Source organism: Drosophila novamexicana, unplaced genomic scaffold (genome assembly GCF_003285875.2).
Source record: "Drosophila novamexicana strain 15010-1031.04,08,12 unplaced genomic scaffold, DnovRS2.1 tig00001062-arrow-arrow-pilon, whole genome shotgun sequence".
Taxonomy (NCBI): Eukaryota; Metazoa; Arthropoda; class Insecta; order Diptera; family Drosophilidae; genus Drosophila; species Drosophila novamexicana.
In genome coordinates this window covers 1527341-1542706 of record NW_020824838.1, presented here as the reverse complement: position 1 = coordinate 1542706, position 15366 = coordinate 1527341, and the positions used below count along the sequence as shown (strand labels likewise).

Genomic DNA, 15366 nt, shown 5'->3' with positions numbered 1-15366 from the left:
ATTCACAGAATATGCATGAATTCAAATTTAAGAAAACACATATTTCTTTTATTAAATCAGAGCAAATGTGATAAAGACTCAATTTATAGACTACAAAACTATTATTTTTGCTAGATACTTTAAATTTCATGAAATTTATTCAATCTACTGTGATATTTTGAATAAAATTTTCTCAAAAGCTATGTTATTATTCATTTCAGACATTAAGCTATAAATTTAAGTTTATCATACTAGAAAGAAACAAAAGTTCTCTCTCGTTTAGAATGGGTTCGATGTCATTGATAATGTCATTGAAATGTGCTGCTGAGCATATTAATTAATAAATATAACTTTTAAATTGGACATCTTTTTGTGTAATATAAAACTTAATTAAAAGGTATTTTTAATAAGATTAGCATAGTATATTTTCCTTTCTTTTTTAACCGGATCTCGAACAGAATCTGTTTCCCAAAAACAAAGGCAAGGCTTTTACATCACATATTTAGATATAGGATATATGATATAGAATCAAGTGTTGTTTAACAGTTTATGCAATTGTAGACTAACTGGCTTGGTAAAGAATCAGTTTGACCCGGTAAACATTATCTGCTTTACAAGTATATTATAAAATATGGTCCACGGTATTGCAAACAAATTGGCGCACAAACAAAGCAGCTAACAGATATTGAAAAATCTCGTTGTTGTTGGCATTTGCAAAATCACACAAGACGTGACCAGAAATTAAATGTTTGTAGCACAGATGACGCTTTATAAAAATTTCATAAAAATGAAAAATAAATCCCCTAAAAGACCCAAGCCAAAATGAATGCGCACAGCAAAAAAAATATAGCATACTGCTCCTATTACATAATACATATAGTATATGCATAGGTTGAGTTGGGTAGTACTTACTAGTAGTAGCTGAATAAAGCGATGCATATACATCACATATATAACATATTTTAATATGCTTTATAAGCGGCCGGTGAACTGAAGCGCAAGTTGTGCGAATGCCAGTTGCAGGTGATTCATAAATTCGTCAAAAAATCCGCACTGCGAGTTGTTGGCTTTATTGTTAGACCCCCTGGCTGGCAAAAGTGAGAAGCTCTGCCAATAACACGGCCATATCCCAGTCGTTTGGCCATTCCGCAATCACCAACAAGCCAAAGTAGGGAATGGCTACACTGTGGCACAGCTCGCAATGTCGCTGTCGTTTTGTAGCATTTCGCACACTTCAGTGCATAAATAGCTAATATTGCTGAGTGCGTAGTCAACACACCCACACACAGGCACACACGCACAGCTAGTGTATAGAAAGTGCATTACATGCAATCAAACAGTCTTGCTGAAAAATTTCTACCCCTCCACAGTCTGTGTTCCAAGCTGAAGAAACATATAGAAATAACAACAACAACAAATAAAATATAACTGAAAAACCCATAAAGCACAACTTTTGCCCAGCCAAAAGCGTTAAATTTAGTACTTGGCAACCGGCGAATACTTCCTACACAGAATGTTGAGCAAACATGCCCGCAAACTAAAAAACATTTATATTTTTGTATTTTTATTTGTTTTTAAGAGTTTTTATTTGTATTTTTTTCGGGATGCCAGCTAATGCACAAGGATGGAACATGCGTTTGCATAATGAAGACCTGGTGCCATGAACGCGCCTTGATCCTTTAAAAGCATACGTTTTGTGTAGGGGATTTCGAGCATTTAATATACATGCATTTGCTGGGCATTTCTATTTAACATACATGGTACGCAGCAGCGCAAAAAACTTGTACGATAATTGCAGCAGCTGAAAAACACAATGACAAATCCCAAGAAAAATAGTTGATGGATAATAAAAATTAATAGTTAATAGATAATACATAATTTTACAGCCATAACAAAGTCAAAAACTTAAAACAAAACATGTAAGACATTTAACGAGCAAGGACGGCTAAATATGTTCATAGGATACTGTTTTTATGTAAAAAAAAAAACATGGTTAAACTCCCATATGCCAAGGTTAGTTCATATATATCTTCGTAAACAAACAAGTTTTTCACAAAAGAACTTAATTGTCGACCGATTGTTCCTATGGCAGCTATTTGATTTATTGATCCAATCCGGCAAGCTCCGAAATATATGATGCCTGCAACTGAAAGTTATACAAACAGACTGACAGACAGAAGGACAGATGGAAATGACTATAATTAAGCATATAAGTACATTATGGGCTCAAAAATGTCTTCATCTATACGTTCCAAATTTCGTGATAAAATTATAAAACCCTCTACAATCATATAAAAAAGGGCAAGAACGGTTTTGGTGTCGAGTGTTTTCTTAAGTAGTGGCTTGGTGACTCCTAGACTGTAACTGCAATAACGAAATATCAATTTGTAGAAGCGAAGGTGAAGGTAGCCGATCTTTAGCGGAGATCATCTATAGTTTGGCTGCCCAATTTGGTGACTTTGAATTTTGAGGAAATTCGCGAAAATATATAAAGCTGTCTTTAAAATAAAAATGTTTTTACTGAGCAAAATATACTCCACTTCACTCTGTAAGCAGAGTAAAAAATTCTTCCACAACATAGATATACGCTTACATCTGTCATGGTGCCTCTGTTGATCTGCAGGAAAACAGTTGCCTTGAGATAAGTAGGCTTCTGGGAGCGCATTATAATAAACGCGAGGGCTTTACGATAGCGAGCATCCGCATAGCTCCAGTTCTGTTTGTAGGACGCCAAAGAAATGCCCGAGCTCTGCATAGAAAAAGAAGTAAAATATTAAAAAACTATTTAAACATGGACTTTTTAAAAGCAAACGCACCGCATCGGCTATCAGTTGTCCATGATAGCAAATCAAATAGACCTGAGTCAGCGCAGATATTAGATATAAACTATGCTTAATCATCATAACCGGCTCCACACCCACGCTCATTTGAAAGCTGACAAAGCAGAGGACAAACGAGGAGATCAGCAGGTTTAATATCAGAGGCACACCAAAAACTTTATTGAGCTGTTCGGAGAGTTTCAGTAGGCGTTCATGATAGCGCACAATATCGGCCAGGAAGCGCGAGTCCTCCGACCAATTGCCGCTCAGCTGCTGCTGCTCAATCCTTCTCGATAGGTAGTCAAAGTGCATAATGATCTGGGTGGCCAAGGCGCAGAGCAACAAATCTGTGGATACCTGACCCGCCGCCGAAGTGTAGCCTGCAAAGTTTTCGCAGAAAAGCAGCAGATAATAGGTCCAATTGTCTGTCGACTGCCATGGTATGTACATTCGATAGGGCAGCGTCTCCTCCACAATGCGCGTCTGCAACCACAGCTCGTAAATGAAATACTGCATGAGGTTAAACAAATTGTAAGTCCAAATGAGCACGGAGTAAAGCATTGAGAAGGTAAAGCTGATGCGCGAACAGGAACGTAAATAATTATCCAATCGGTAAGCAGACTGAGCTGCCTTGTCGCCTGGAAACAGCTCCTCCAGCTCCCACACGATGCTACTGAGCGCAGGTTTCTCTAGCCACACAAACGTCATTTTGCTCATGCCCACCAGGACGAAGCCAATGTAAGACATAACCATGATTGCTTCCACGATGTGCTCACCGGTGGCGAAGGCAATCACCACATAGGCCAACTCGCCGAGCCCCACCAGGCCTAGGTTTATGATGTTGGCCCAAAAGACAAGGCTAATCCAAATGCTGCCAACATGTGGATGCGATCTTTTCGTATAGGGCTCAATGCCAACGGCCTTATAGAAGAAGTTGGCATACTTCAAGAAGCTATCCATTTTGGCCAGCGGCATGGTCAAGAGCTGTCCCTTTACTTTCACTTGAACAATAAATGAAATGCGTGCTGTTACGAACGCACTTTTATAGCCATGATATGTGCTCAGATTTATTATGCATTTAAATTATAGTCTACCGTTTAAGAGTTAACTGTTGACAGTTTGCGGCGCGTGGGAGAAATCGGTTATAGCCGCCCATATGCCAAATTATAAGCTACGATACGCAGACATCGGATATAATTATTATTTACATTCGGTTGGAGTCCATTTTGTATTAGAAATTCTTGGCGGGTCTCTGCCACGCCCAGCAGCGGCTGCATAATAGATCACTTCAAGATAAAATCGACATCAACATCGACACCCTCACACACTCACACACACACACACACACAAGTACACTGGGAAAACATAATATACGGAAGGAGCGGAAAAACGGAAAGCGGAAAAGCAATGCCAAACGATGGAAGCCAAACAAAACAGCAATCGAGCAATTGAAACGTTTAAATAAATGCAATGGAAAACGAATCAGCGCATCAAACCAAAACGAAGTCATTTTTCACCAATCGATAGATGGATTCAAAATGGGTAAGCGGGAAACGAATCGAAATTGGATTGCAAAATGGCTACCCCCAAGTCGCCACGAACTGAAGCGCACTTCAAATAAATTAAATCTTCAAGTTTCTCGACAAGCCAGCGTACCAAATTGCTCGCATAAAACACGCTAGCCCAATTACAAGTATGCATTGTGCACTGTGAAAAAAATATTGGTAGATTTTTTAAACTTTTAATTTGTAGTATGTAGATTTGTATATGTATGCATGTGTGCATTAGCATGCAGACCAAGCTTACTGGCTAATAAATAAAACATGTTTTATAAATTGCCCTACTCTGCGATTCTCAAGAGTTGAAGGCTTTTATATTAACATGTTGTATTGACAATTTAATAAACGTTATCTCTGTTCGAACTCTAATTCTTATTTACTCTTGACCCTCCCTCTCTTTTCAGTTAATTCATATGTAAGAATTATCATATTTCCAAAAAAAAAATTTTGCAAATTCAAAATAAAACTGATTATATCTTACCTTTTCAACATCAATGTTCCAGATGTAATTGCTTGTAATTGCTTGTGTAGTTTGTTACCTTTAAATAACTCTTTAAAAAAATAATAAAATAAATAGGTATTTAAATATAAATTAATCTTAATAGATCAAATGATATTAATACAATTTCGATTTAGAAATTAGAGCTTTCACAAATAAATACTATCCAAAACTTATAATTCAAATAAAATAAAATAAAATAAAATATTTTCACATAGAATTTTAGATGTTTTGTATTCAAGTACAATAAATATTTTAATTTTGTATACATCCCATGTGATTTACCTTAAATGTTATCTTAAATACATCTGTAAAATAAATACATATATAAAATATTCGATTATTTTTTATAGTGTACCTTCAACCACAAGGCTCTGCTATTCAGTGGACTCCACGCTTGTTCGTTAATATGGTAAAGCCGGTTGATGATAGACCTCAATGGAACGGTGTGCTACGAAAGGAAAGGCAAAACAAAGAGCTTTCACGCAGTGCATGGACACAAAAGCACGGCCAGCGCCAAGGGTCAGTTGGGATTCGGGCCAAAATGAAAGACACAACCGGTGCGCGGAAATAAAGAGAAGGCGTGGTTGTGCAAGCATAGGAAAGCCGCGCGACTGTGCGAGCAAAGGAAAGCCGCACTCCTAATCGAAGCATAGAGCTGCAAGAATGCGCCGCGTTTATCACGCATGAAAATGCAATGTATGTACGCATTTCACGGAGATTTTCACATTTTTTTTCTGGTTGTTTTTGCGAGAGCTTGAAACTGAAAATACAATTAAACCATTGGGACGAAAGTTTCTCAAGTGATGCTCCCCGCAGCAGGAAATTGTTTTGTTGCACAAATCAGTGCGAAGAAGGCAAGTTACGAGCATTGGGGGCACACACACGGCACGACGAAGGAAGGCGACGGCAAACTTTGCCGAAACTTTTATGAGCAGCAAACTAATTTTGTATGAGTGCAGCCCATGTTTTGCTTTGGATATTGCACCGGCGACTACGCTGCCCCATGGTGGGAATTGATTTGGGATTTTCCGGCAAAGCATGTTCCAAACATTTGCATACAAAAAGAAAACTAGCCTCAAAAGCAGAGCAAAGTTCAAAGCGTTGCATTTTGGCCACTATTCATCTCGTTCTTTAAGCCCTCGTCAAATGAATTCGTAATGTGTAGCAACGGCTGCTATTCAATTTACAATCCTATTGCACTTCATTAGGGTAATTTGAGTAAGACAGTGCCCAACAGCTGTCAATGGACAAGTGGCTCCACTTGGCCTATGATTCAATTTCAATTGCAACCACACAGAACTCAGAGTTCTCGTAACATTTTAGACATATTTAGCCGTCAATTCGTTAGTCCTACAATAAAAGAAAAAACAATTGGGACTACTGGTCCAGTCGAGGGTGATACCCTATACTCAGTCACACACCATAAAATAATCTATCTTAGATTAACTTTATCTTGGCTCCTGATTAGGAACATTAATGGATAAGGGGCTCAGTTGTGCTTAAATATGATACCCTTGTTATTCAACTTTATAGGGTACAGGGTATTAAAAGAACGTAAGCAAGCCTGCCTAGGTTAAGTGGGTGGTACTAGGTGCGTGAATATGTGAACATGTTTTAAATTAAATGTATTTGTTCTACGATTTGCGCAATCGATTAATCGAAAGTAAGAAAGTTATCGATAATTTAAAATAATAGAGCGTTCTATAGCTTTTATACTGGTCTATTCGATTGACGCGTTTATACAAACGGACAGACGATTGCTGTGTCAACTGTGGATGCTAATCAAGAATTTATATACTCTTATGTACTATGTTTATTAAACTCTTTTTACACCCATTTTTAATGGTGGTTCAGGGAAAAACATACTCCCACGTACACACACACACGCACAACTAGCACATAATCCATTGTTAATTTTACATTTGGTAACAGCTTCCGCTTGACAAGGCAAATCCTACAGACCCAATGTCGAGTCAGAGCCAGTTTTTGGCCATGCCAAAAAGTAGTTGTAATGCAATTGCTCCCTGAGTGTCTGTTTGTGTGTGTGTGTATCTGGAGGTGTCAGTATGTGTGCGAGTATGTGACATTTGACACATTTGCTGCGGAAATGTGGACACCATGTACAGACAGGCTGTGGGTGTGTGTGTGATTGTGCCTGTGGGTGCTGCTGTGTGTGTGTGTGTGTGTGTGTGTGTGTGTGTGTGTGTGTGTGTTGAAGCTGGTTTTTAGCAGCAGCCGCAAATTTCTATTTGATGTGAAGTCTCTGCGGTCTTGGCCACAATTTTGGTTATGGCATAAATACCGAACAGTCCCTGAGCCGCTCTATACACTGTTTTTGTGTGTTGACTTTTGGCCCTCGTATGCAAGCGATTCACATCCTTACCCTCACCCCTCCGCACAGCCGGGCCACATTAAAGTGCTTGGCTATTGATGACTTCGGCCTTTTGTTTTGGCAGCCAACATTTTGGTTAGCCAATTATTTGCTTGTTACTGATCGCTGGGACGAATAGGCACAGAAAAAAAAAACCGAGAATAAATGCAGCAATTAATAAAATAACAACTTTTGTGTATAATTAATTGTGTATTATGGGCAAGCTTGTTAATGGCAGGATATGCATCAATGTAGAATGTCGACGCACACATATTGCGCTTATCGGTCCAAACTGCTGGCTCCAGCTGAAGCCTACAGTAAAATATTACAAGGAGGATAATGTCGCCTGCTGTGTCGTCCATTGTTGCACCGGATGCCATTCCCTTTGCTCTTGTTGTTGTTTTGTCCATGCGCACCAATGGGCAAATGAACAATTTATAACCGCTTAATTGAACACATTTAGAAGGAAGCAGAAACCAACACACACACAGAGAGAGAGAGAGAGACACACCCACAAATACGCACTTGGGCCAAGCCCGCAGCTAAAACAACAGGCAAAGCTCCAGACGACGACGTCAGGATAGATGAGACGACTTAGCCTAGTCAAAAGATATGTCCGTAAAATCAATGACAATCCGGCCACATGAGCAATTGCTGCTGCAGCATATGTTGGACAGAGCAACTGCAGCTGGCAGAGGGTTTAACAAGGCAAACAATTTAATAAGCGCTCGTTATGTTGTTAGAACATTCGTTTGGAACTATATACAGTAAAAGCTTTACTAACGAACGGCTTTTTTCACAAACAAATCCTTTGGCTGACCAATTTTTAAGGTCTCAATCTTTCTCAATCCAGGAAAAAGTGTCATTCATGTGTAATTGACGCAAATTGACGCCTCCGATACCATCGAGTGTACTATATGTATTCTTGATCAGTCCATCTGTCTGATTTTATTAGTCTCTCAATTTTAAGCTTAGCGTCATGAAACTCTGCATCTGATCGGACCACTATATTATGATATATATGTAGCTAGATAAAATTGAAATAATTGTAAGAAAAGCTTTATTTTTTTTTTTTCAAGTTCAAAATCAATATCGGCCAAATTTTAATAACATCGTACTACTCAAAATGGAATCAAGTCAGAATACTTTATTATATGACTCCTACCGGGAAGTATAACTCTTGTATATAAAAATGTACTTTCGGTGTGTCAAATATACCCTTTCTTTGTTTATTTTATTTGTTATTTTTGTTTTTTCACAAATAGTTTTTTGTTTACAAAAAAATGATCTCTGAAAACAAATAAAATATTGTACGAAAATTTTAATTATCAAAAACTGATAAATAAATAACAAAAATTTTATATAACCATTTTTTTTTTGTGAGAACAAAAATATACATATTTAATGCATTTATTTTCATTTATTTTCTAAATAAAACTGTAAGAATTTAATCGTTTGCCAATTGAGCCTGCGCAAGCTGCAGGTAATGTCAATGCTGAAAGTATCTTTGGCCTCTGGCATTGGCACTGCTGCCACCACAACCCCAATCCCCATCACACGGCAAGCTCCTACGCTATTAACTTGAAGTGCGTATTTAGCGGAAAGTGGCATGTCAAACGCAAAGATTTATTCACACAGCCAAGGAGCACCTCGAGTAAATTAGGTAAGTAGCTGCCACCCAATGACGGTATGCATGAAATGAATGCCCCAATGGATGTCAGGAGTTTGAATGAGGGGCTGTTGTCCATGGCAACTGACTGCCTAAGCCCTAAAGGCGGAAATCGCACAATGGCAACCGCAATTTTCCTAAGCAGCTAACCCAAAACAACAAAAGCAAACGCTATGCAGCAGCGAGAGCATCTACTCCTTCATATTCCCTGAATGGCAACTACTTAGGAACGTAAGTTTTGCGAAATAAGCCTGGCCACAGGTGAGGGCAACAACCACCTTTTAACCATAACCCTTCACCTGAAGGAAATATTTTGTTATTCCCTTCACAATGTCGAGTACGTCGACTCAACTCCGTGCAATTCTGGGCAGGACACCTTAGAGAAGCGCACGCAACACGCCCACAAACAATTGTCTTCACAACTTCTGGATCAAATTATACTACTCATACATACATATGTGTGAATGTATGTATTTATATAAAATGCACAAATTCCAGCTTACCAAGGGCTCCTCTGTTGTGCACTGTGCCTTCAAGGCAATAGGAAGTAGAAACTCAGTCAGAAGCCAAACAGCTATAATTATGACAACGCAAATTTAAGATTGATAATAATATTATGCTAACAGCGCCAATTGTACGACAGTACGAAGCTAACAGCTACAACACTCGTGTACGATATTACTAACTATCGTAACAAATGCCGGCAACATATCGATATTTAAATTAGAAAGCGGTTAACATATTTAGAAGGTCTTGACACGTCGCAGACACGCTTGCCGGGTATTAGGCATTTTAAAACTAAATAAATTTCAGTTTAAGTGCGGCTTTAACATACAAGCTGTTAAAATATTTCTTCTAAATATATACCAATAGATGGCCATAAGTCCATAAGTCTGGTCATGTTACTCGATATTTTTACTTTTTGCCAAACTGCATTACTTTTGGTACAGCAGATTAAGTTAAAAAAGCCACAATTCAATTGAGGCTGCGGTTTGAAATAAACTCTAACGCCATAAAACTTAACTTAAGCAAAGTTCAACGGTTGAAATTTTCCAAACACGTTGGCGGCTTAAACACAAAAAGAGACTACGGTCACACTGCAGACAGCTGTTTTAATTGTTTTGTTTACATTTTAATGGAACGCAGTAGCTGTTTCAGCACAAATCAGTGCATTTGACACACAGTAAATTATCAATTATTTCCGCTTTGAGTCCAAAGTCATTAAAGTGTTCTAGCTAGAATAATTTACTATTAAAACGACAGTTGCGATTAAGCAACAACTGGTTATTAAAATAGACATTAAGCGTAAGTACATCACACAGATAAGTTCGAGAAGAGCATTAAAAAAGTGGAAAGCTAGAGTACAATGACTTTTTATCAGCTGTGTACTATGTACTTGACCCGCAACCAGATAGGCCAATAATTTACACTGCCAAAAATAAATGCTTTCAAGAAATTGATTGATACATGTGTGGACTATATATAGCTTTTGTTAGCTGTGGCCTCGATACAATCAAAATAAAGTGTGCAAATCGCGAAAGCCCCTTATCGATGCTCATTAGATAAGATTAAAGGCCAACTTGCGGACTTATGGCCTTGGCCCTGTCTCCATTAAGCTGTACGTAACTAATGCATTTTTGTTAATTCGTTCACAGTCGTATACAACTCATAATGGGCGTTCAAAGCAAGCTGCTTGATCCGCTGTGCGTTACCTGCCAGGAGTTTCAGCATCCCTGGACGGATAAGTGCGTAAATGCCACGGCGGGCATATTGCTTTCAGCCACGCCCTATTGTTTGCGTGTCTACACAATTGTCTACGCCTTTTCATTGCTGATGCGTCAACGTATACCAACGCTGGAGGACTTAAAACGCACCCTGCTAGGCATCATGCAGTCCACAGCCTTTCTGGTGACCAATGCATACACCTTTATCCTTTATAATTGCTTGCTGCGCAATCTACTGGGTCGCTATTACTTTGGCACTGTTGCCTTTTTGCCCTCGTTTCTGTCTTCGCTCACAGCCATTATGGTAGAGCGCCCGGCGCGCCGTCCGCTGCTAACACTCTATGTTGCCAATGTTGCCACCGAAGCACTCTGGAAAATGGCAGAATCTCGGAACTGGGTGCGTTCGATGGCCCACGGCCAAACATTTATCTTTGCCTGCAGTATGTCGGTACTTTTGTATTTGTACCGCATAAGCGCAAGCGACGACTCCATCTTCAATATACTACGCATCTTTGTGGGTAAAGAGGAGGCCGGTCCAGTGGTGAAGTCCGAGCCCCTTGTACCCGGCGAGCAGCCGGCACCCTCACGCCGACGACCCAGCGTCAGTTTCGCCACGGCCTCCGATTGGGTGCGTGTCTACACCAACCTAATCCGCGCCAAGCATGAGACCTGCCGCCATACCCAGAGCTGCTCCAGCTACGCTATATTGGGTGGCTTGCGTCCCTTTGCGGGCGGTGTGGCGCTGCAATTAGCATTAAAGCTGGTGATGAATATGAAAACAATATTCCAAGGTTGTATGCCGTGGCGCAAGCAAATCTTCAACAGGGGTACTTTACAACTGGGTGTCTTCATGGGCAGCTTCTCCTTCCTTTACAAGGTGCGTGAGGTTAAAATATATATTACCTTGATTCTCATAAATAATTGATGCTCATTTTCAGTCCATGTCCTGCCTACTGCGCCACAGCTTCAATCAGGATCACGCTGTGTTTTCAGTACCTGCAGGCCTGGTGGCTTCATTGGCCTTTACCCAATATCCAGACAATACAGTCGCCTTGTACGTCATGTGGAAGGCAATACAAGTGAGTTTTTGGTCTTACTCTGAAAAAGCTTGCACTCAATTATTCGGTTTATCTCTGCAGATACTCGCAACCATGGGTCAAGAGCGGGGCATTCTTCCACGCATTCCAAACTTTATGCTTTATACTTATGCATTCTTCACAGCTGTGCTCTTCCATGCGGGCATTATTGAGGCGCAGTCGCTGCGACCTAACTACTACAAATTTTTGCAGGCCATATCGGGCGAGAGGTAAGCTCTGACTTTTAAAAAATGAAATATAAAAGCCTAATGCCCGTTTTTAACCTTTTTTATCAGGCTAAACAAATTCAATTTGAGCGCCTTTGATGTTTTTGGCTTAAATACTCAGCAGCAGACGAACGATATGCTGAAAAGCTTGAAAATCGTTGACAAAACGACGCTGCCTGCCTTCGCGTTTGCCTCCTGAGCTAACCCACGGTTAATGTAGAACTAAATCGAACTACAGAAAGTGTTACCACAATAAGTCTCAGCACTTCAAGTGCGCATATTTAGTGAAATACGCGTCTCTCAATTACCATAATATTCATAGTTTGTATGTATATATATATATATATGTAAGTATCTAAGAAGCCTAATTGTACTATACGCCGCTCTCGTGGGCGTGTTTATATCCATCGCGCGTGCAGGTTAAACAAACTAGTTAGTATTGGGTATATCGACAAATTAATTGAGTGTTTTTATTTTTGTTATAGAAGTTTAATAAAAGGCAATTTGAATTTAACTCTTATTTCTGTATTAAGGTTCGCCGCTAAGAGTTCAAATAATTTATAAAAAGAGCACACGCTGGGCGTGCCCAACTAGGAGATACCCTGAATCTGCCGCTACAAGCATTACAAAGTGGCTGCGTTTGCTATCGTTTGCCCCACACCATGGGAAATGCGTTCTTCAATAACTTCGGCGCTTATAGTCCGATCATTTGACATTTTCAAGGCCTAAATATTGCATACAAAAGTGACACATGGTAAAGTGATAAAAAGTGAAATATTTGATATCTATGAAGGAATATTCATATATTACAATTTCAAATTACACAGCTTTTGTAATTTCTGATGAACTCACACAGACGGGCACGGGCTCTGCTCGTCACCTTGATAAAAAATATATTGCTAGGAAATGTCGTCTTCTGCCGGTCACATACCCTTGCACAAAACCATTATACCCTCTTTAACGATTTTCAATGGGTTAAGGCCACAGTCAAAATGCCGAATGTTAGGGGTGATAAGAACTGTACTCTTTACCTGCAACCATTTGTTTAACACTGTGTGATAAGCTACGAATGGAATTCTCCGAAATAAATACATAGTGCTCAATAATTGTGCCGCTGCTCAGCCAGTCGATAGTGGAGCGCGCAGCTGTCTGGGCGACTCTAGATATAAAACCTGTTCGGTGGCAAAGGTCAAGCTGAAACGAAAGTGTGAATTGTGTTCAAAGAAACCAACTACGATTGCATATTCAAAAAAAAAAAAAAAAACCGCTTTTAGCAAGAAAATAAGTTGTCATTTGAGTGCAAATTTACTCTTCTGACGCGGGGGCATTTGTGCGTGCACGCGTTCCATTGTTAATCTAATCATTGGCAGTGGCCAGTGCGATAATCTTGTTAAGCCTTAATCGGAACACCTGCTACGTGAGCCCAACATTCAGATATATAAAATGACCGGGCAGAGCAAACTTGTGGACGCAGCCATCAAATGCAGCTGCCATGAGTATGTGCATCCATGGACAGCGAGCTGTTTCTGCGGTGCATGCGGACTCTTTTTGGCCAGCATACCCGCCTCCATGCGTACCTATAGCATTGTTTATCTGGCAAGTAGGAGTCGGTTGATGTATAAGTCCTTTCTTTTAACATGTTTACCATTTACAGCTTGCGCTGGTCATGAAAATGCGCATTCCCAGGCTGTTGGACCTCAAGCACACGATTATTGGCATTTTCAAATCGACAGCCTTTCTCTCGACGAATGCCTATCTTTTCTCGCTGTGTGTGTGTCTCCTGCGTCGCCTATTGGGCGGCTTCTACTTTAGCTCAGTTGCCTTTTTCCCCACCTTCATTGCCAGCTATGCGGCGCTTTGCATTGAGCGTCCGGCGAGACGTACGCCGCTGGCCTTGTATGTGGCAAATGAGGCAACCGAGGCACTTTGGAATATGCTGGAATCACGCGGCCTAGTGCGCTCCATTCCGAATGGACAAGTCTTGATACTGGGCTGTAGCTTGACAGCTCTGCTGTTTATGTACCGCCTGGGCGTGCACAAGGGCACCATCAAGGATGTCACCTTTAAGGCGCTGACAGTTCTCATGGGCAAGGGGGAAGAGGGTCCAGTTAAAACGCCCGCAGTGACCACCACGCAAAGCCCGTGCCGGCAGCCGCTCAACTTTCGCAGAGTCTCTGCCTATGTGCAGCTCTACGATCGTTTGCGCAACGCCAAGCATCCCAGTTGTCCGCATCGGCAAGGCTGCGGCACCTACGCACTGCTGGGCGGCCTGAAGCCCTTCGTGGGCGGTGTGGGACTGCAGGTGGGCCTAAAGCTGCTGTTGAACATAACCAAGATAGTCAAACTGAAGATGGACTGGCGCAAACAGATCTTCAACAAAGGCTCACTGCAGCTGGGCCTGGCCCTGGGCAGTTTCTCTCTGATATTTAAGGTAAGCTAGGGTTATTATTAATATTACTATTATTGTTATTTTATTATTATTCTATAATATTTTGTAGGCAATTTCTTGTGGGCTGCGCAATGTTTGTGGTCATGACAGCGCCAGCTTTGCCATACCCGCCGGCCTGCTGGGCTCCATTGGCCTGCTGCAGTTCCCTAACATCACCATTTCGTTGTATATTATGTGGAAAACACTGCAAGTGCTCTACAATTGGGGCACCGCGGAGGGGGTACTGCCCGAAATAACGCACTTCAATATGATATTATACTCAGTCTGCACAGCACTGCTGTTCCACTGCGCCATACTGGAGGCCAACTCTATTCGGAGTAGCTACTACAAGTTCCTGCTGACTATTTCGGGTACCAGGTAAAATGATATATACCTATAAAAACATATACATTTGAGCCTTGACTTTCATTCTACAGAAATGCGCGTTTCAATGTACGCCCCTTTGAAGCCTACGGATTGAAAAGCCAGAATCAGATTTTCGACACCATAAAGAGGCTAAAAATAGACATGACGTCACCGTTTCCCACTATGCCGCTAACCGTTTAATGGCAGCTCCAAATAATAATCTTAAGTAAACAAATATTAAAATTAAAATATATATATAAATGCTCGAAAAAGCTGCTATAATTTGAGAGCTTTATGCTTTATGAGAAGGCATAAAATGTTTGAAAAAATAAATTATTTAAAATTAAATGCTTGTGCCATGCAAAAAGTGGCCTTAAAGTCGGTGATCCATCCATCACATGGTAAACGAAGGACGCCGACGGACCACATCCTCATTCTCGGCATCCGGTTGGCCAAATGCAAATGGTAATGGGAGACAAAGGCGAAACGGAGCTCCAGCAGCCGCTCTAGACGTGGCGGCCTAGCCGGGCTACTCAATTATTTACATTTATATGTCATAGAAATTTATTGCCCGCCATAACTCACTCGGCTAGCCGAAAGTGCAGCGTTTAAAATTTACTAAAAATAAAATGAAACTGAAAATGTA

The 15366-nt window shown here is 40.5% G+C and overlaps 3 protein-coding genes across 4 annotated transcripts; 2 read left to right on the top strand and 1 right to left on the bottom strand.

The window, feature by feature from the left end:
* Positions 1-1723: 1723 nt before the first annotated feature.
* Positions 1724-3761, bottom strand: LOC115766116 (odorant receptor 85c). Its single transcript, XM_030709937.1, has 3 exons — positions 2796-3761; positions 2573-2728; positions 1724-1780 (listed from the first exon to the last, which is right to left on the bottom strand). The coding sequence occupies exons 1-3, from the start codon at positions 3756-3758 to the stop codon at positions 1724-1726; spliced, it is 1176 nt and encodes a 391-aa protein (XP_030565797.1). The 5' UTR covers positions 3759-3761.
* Positions 3762-10020: 6259 nt separating this feature from the next.
* On the top strand, positions 10021-12429 carry LOC115766142 (transmembrane protein 135). 2 transcript variants are annotated; one of them, XM_030709975.1, is made up of 5 exons: positions 10021-10204; positions 10555-11500; positions 11562-11702; positions 11763-11929; positions 11996-12429. In XM_030709975.1, exons 2-5 carry the CDS (start codon positions 10571-10573, stop codon positions 12123-12125), a joined length of 1368 nt encoding a protein of 455 aa, XP_030565835.1. In that variant the 5' UTR covers positions 10021-10204; positions 10555-10570; the 3' UTR covers positions 12126-12429. The 2 variants fall into 2 exon arrangements, with proteins under 2 accessions (XP_030565835.1, XP_030565836.1); XM_030709976.1 differs by lacking the exon at positions 10021-10204 and having other exon boundaries at positions 10211-11500.
* Positions 12430-13075: 646 nt separating this feature from the next.
* On the top strand, positions 13076-15042 carry LOC115766107 (transmembrane protein 135-like). The gene is made up of 4 exons (XM_030709928.1): positions 13076-13522; positions 13581-14357; positions 14425-14732; positions 14792-15042. The coding sequence occupies exons 1-4, from the start codon at positions 13370-13372 to the stop codon at positions 14919-14921; spliced, it is 1368 nt and encodes a 455-aa protein (XP_030565788.1). The 5' UTR covers positions 13076-13369; the 3' UTR covers positions 14922-15042.
* The last annotated feature ends 324 nt before the right edge of the window (positions 15043-15366 follow it).

Excerpts from the sequence above, each read along its gene's own strand:
- LOC115766116 (XM_030709937.1), bottom strand. The coding sequence starts at position 3,758 with ATGGATAGCTTCTTGAAGTATGCCAACTTCTTCTATAAGGCCGTTGGC. Across the intron at positions 2,729-2,795 it reads GACAACTGATAGCCGATGCG|AGCTCGGGCATTTCTTTGGC; the intron begins GTGCGTTTGCTT and ends TTTTCTATGCAG. Across the intron at positions 1,781-2,572 it reads ACAGAGGCACCATGACAGAT|CTGCTGCAATTATCGTACAA; the intron begins GTAAGCGTATAT and ends TGTGTTTTTCAG.
- LOC115766107 (XM_030709928.1), top strand. The coding sequence starts at position 13,370 with ATGACCGGGCAGAGCAAACTTGTGGACGCAGCCATCAAATGCAGCTGC. Across the intron at positions 13,523-13,580 it reads CCTATAGCATTGTTTATCTG|CTTGCGCTGGTCATGAAAAT; the intron begins GCAAGTAGGAGT and ends TACCATTTACAG. Across the intron at positions 14,358-14,424 it reads GTTTCTCTCTGATATTTAAG|GCAATTTCTTGTGGGCTGCG; the intron begins GTAAGCTAGGGT and ends AATATTTTGTAG.
- LOC115766142 (XM_030709975.1), top strand. The coding sequence starts at position 10,571 with ATGGGCGTTCAAAGCAAGCTGCTTGATCCGCTGTGCGTTACCTGCCAG. Across the intron at positions 11,501-11,561 it reads GCTTCTCCTTCCTTTACAAG|TCCATGTCCTGCCTACTGCG; the intron begins GTGCGTGAGGTT and ends GCTCATTTTCAG. Across the intron at positions 11,930-11,995 it reads CAGGCCATATCGGGCGAGAG|GCTAAACAAATTCAATTTGA; the intron begins GTAAGCTCTGAC and ends CTTTTTTATCAG.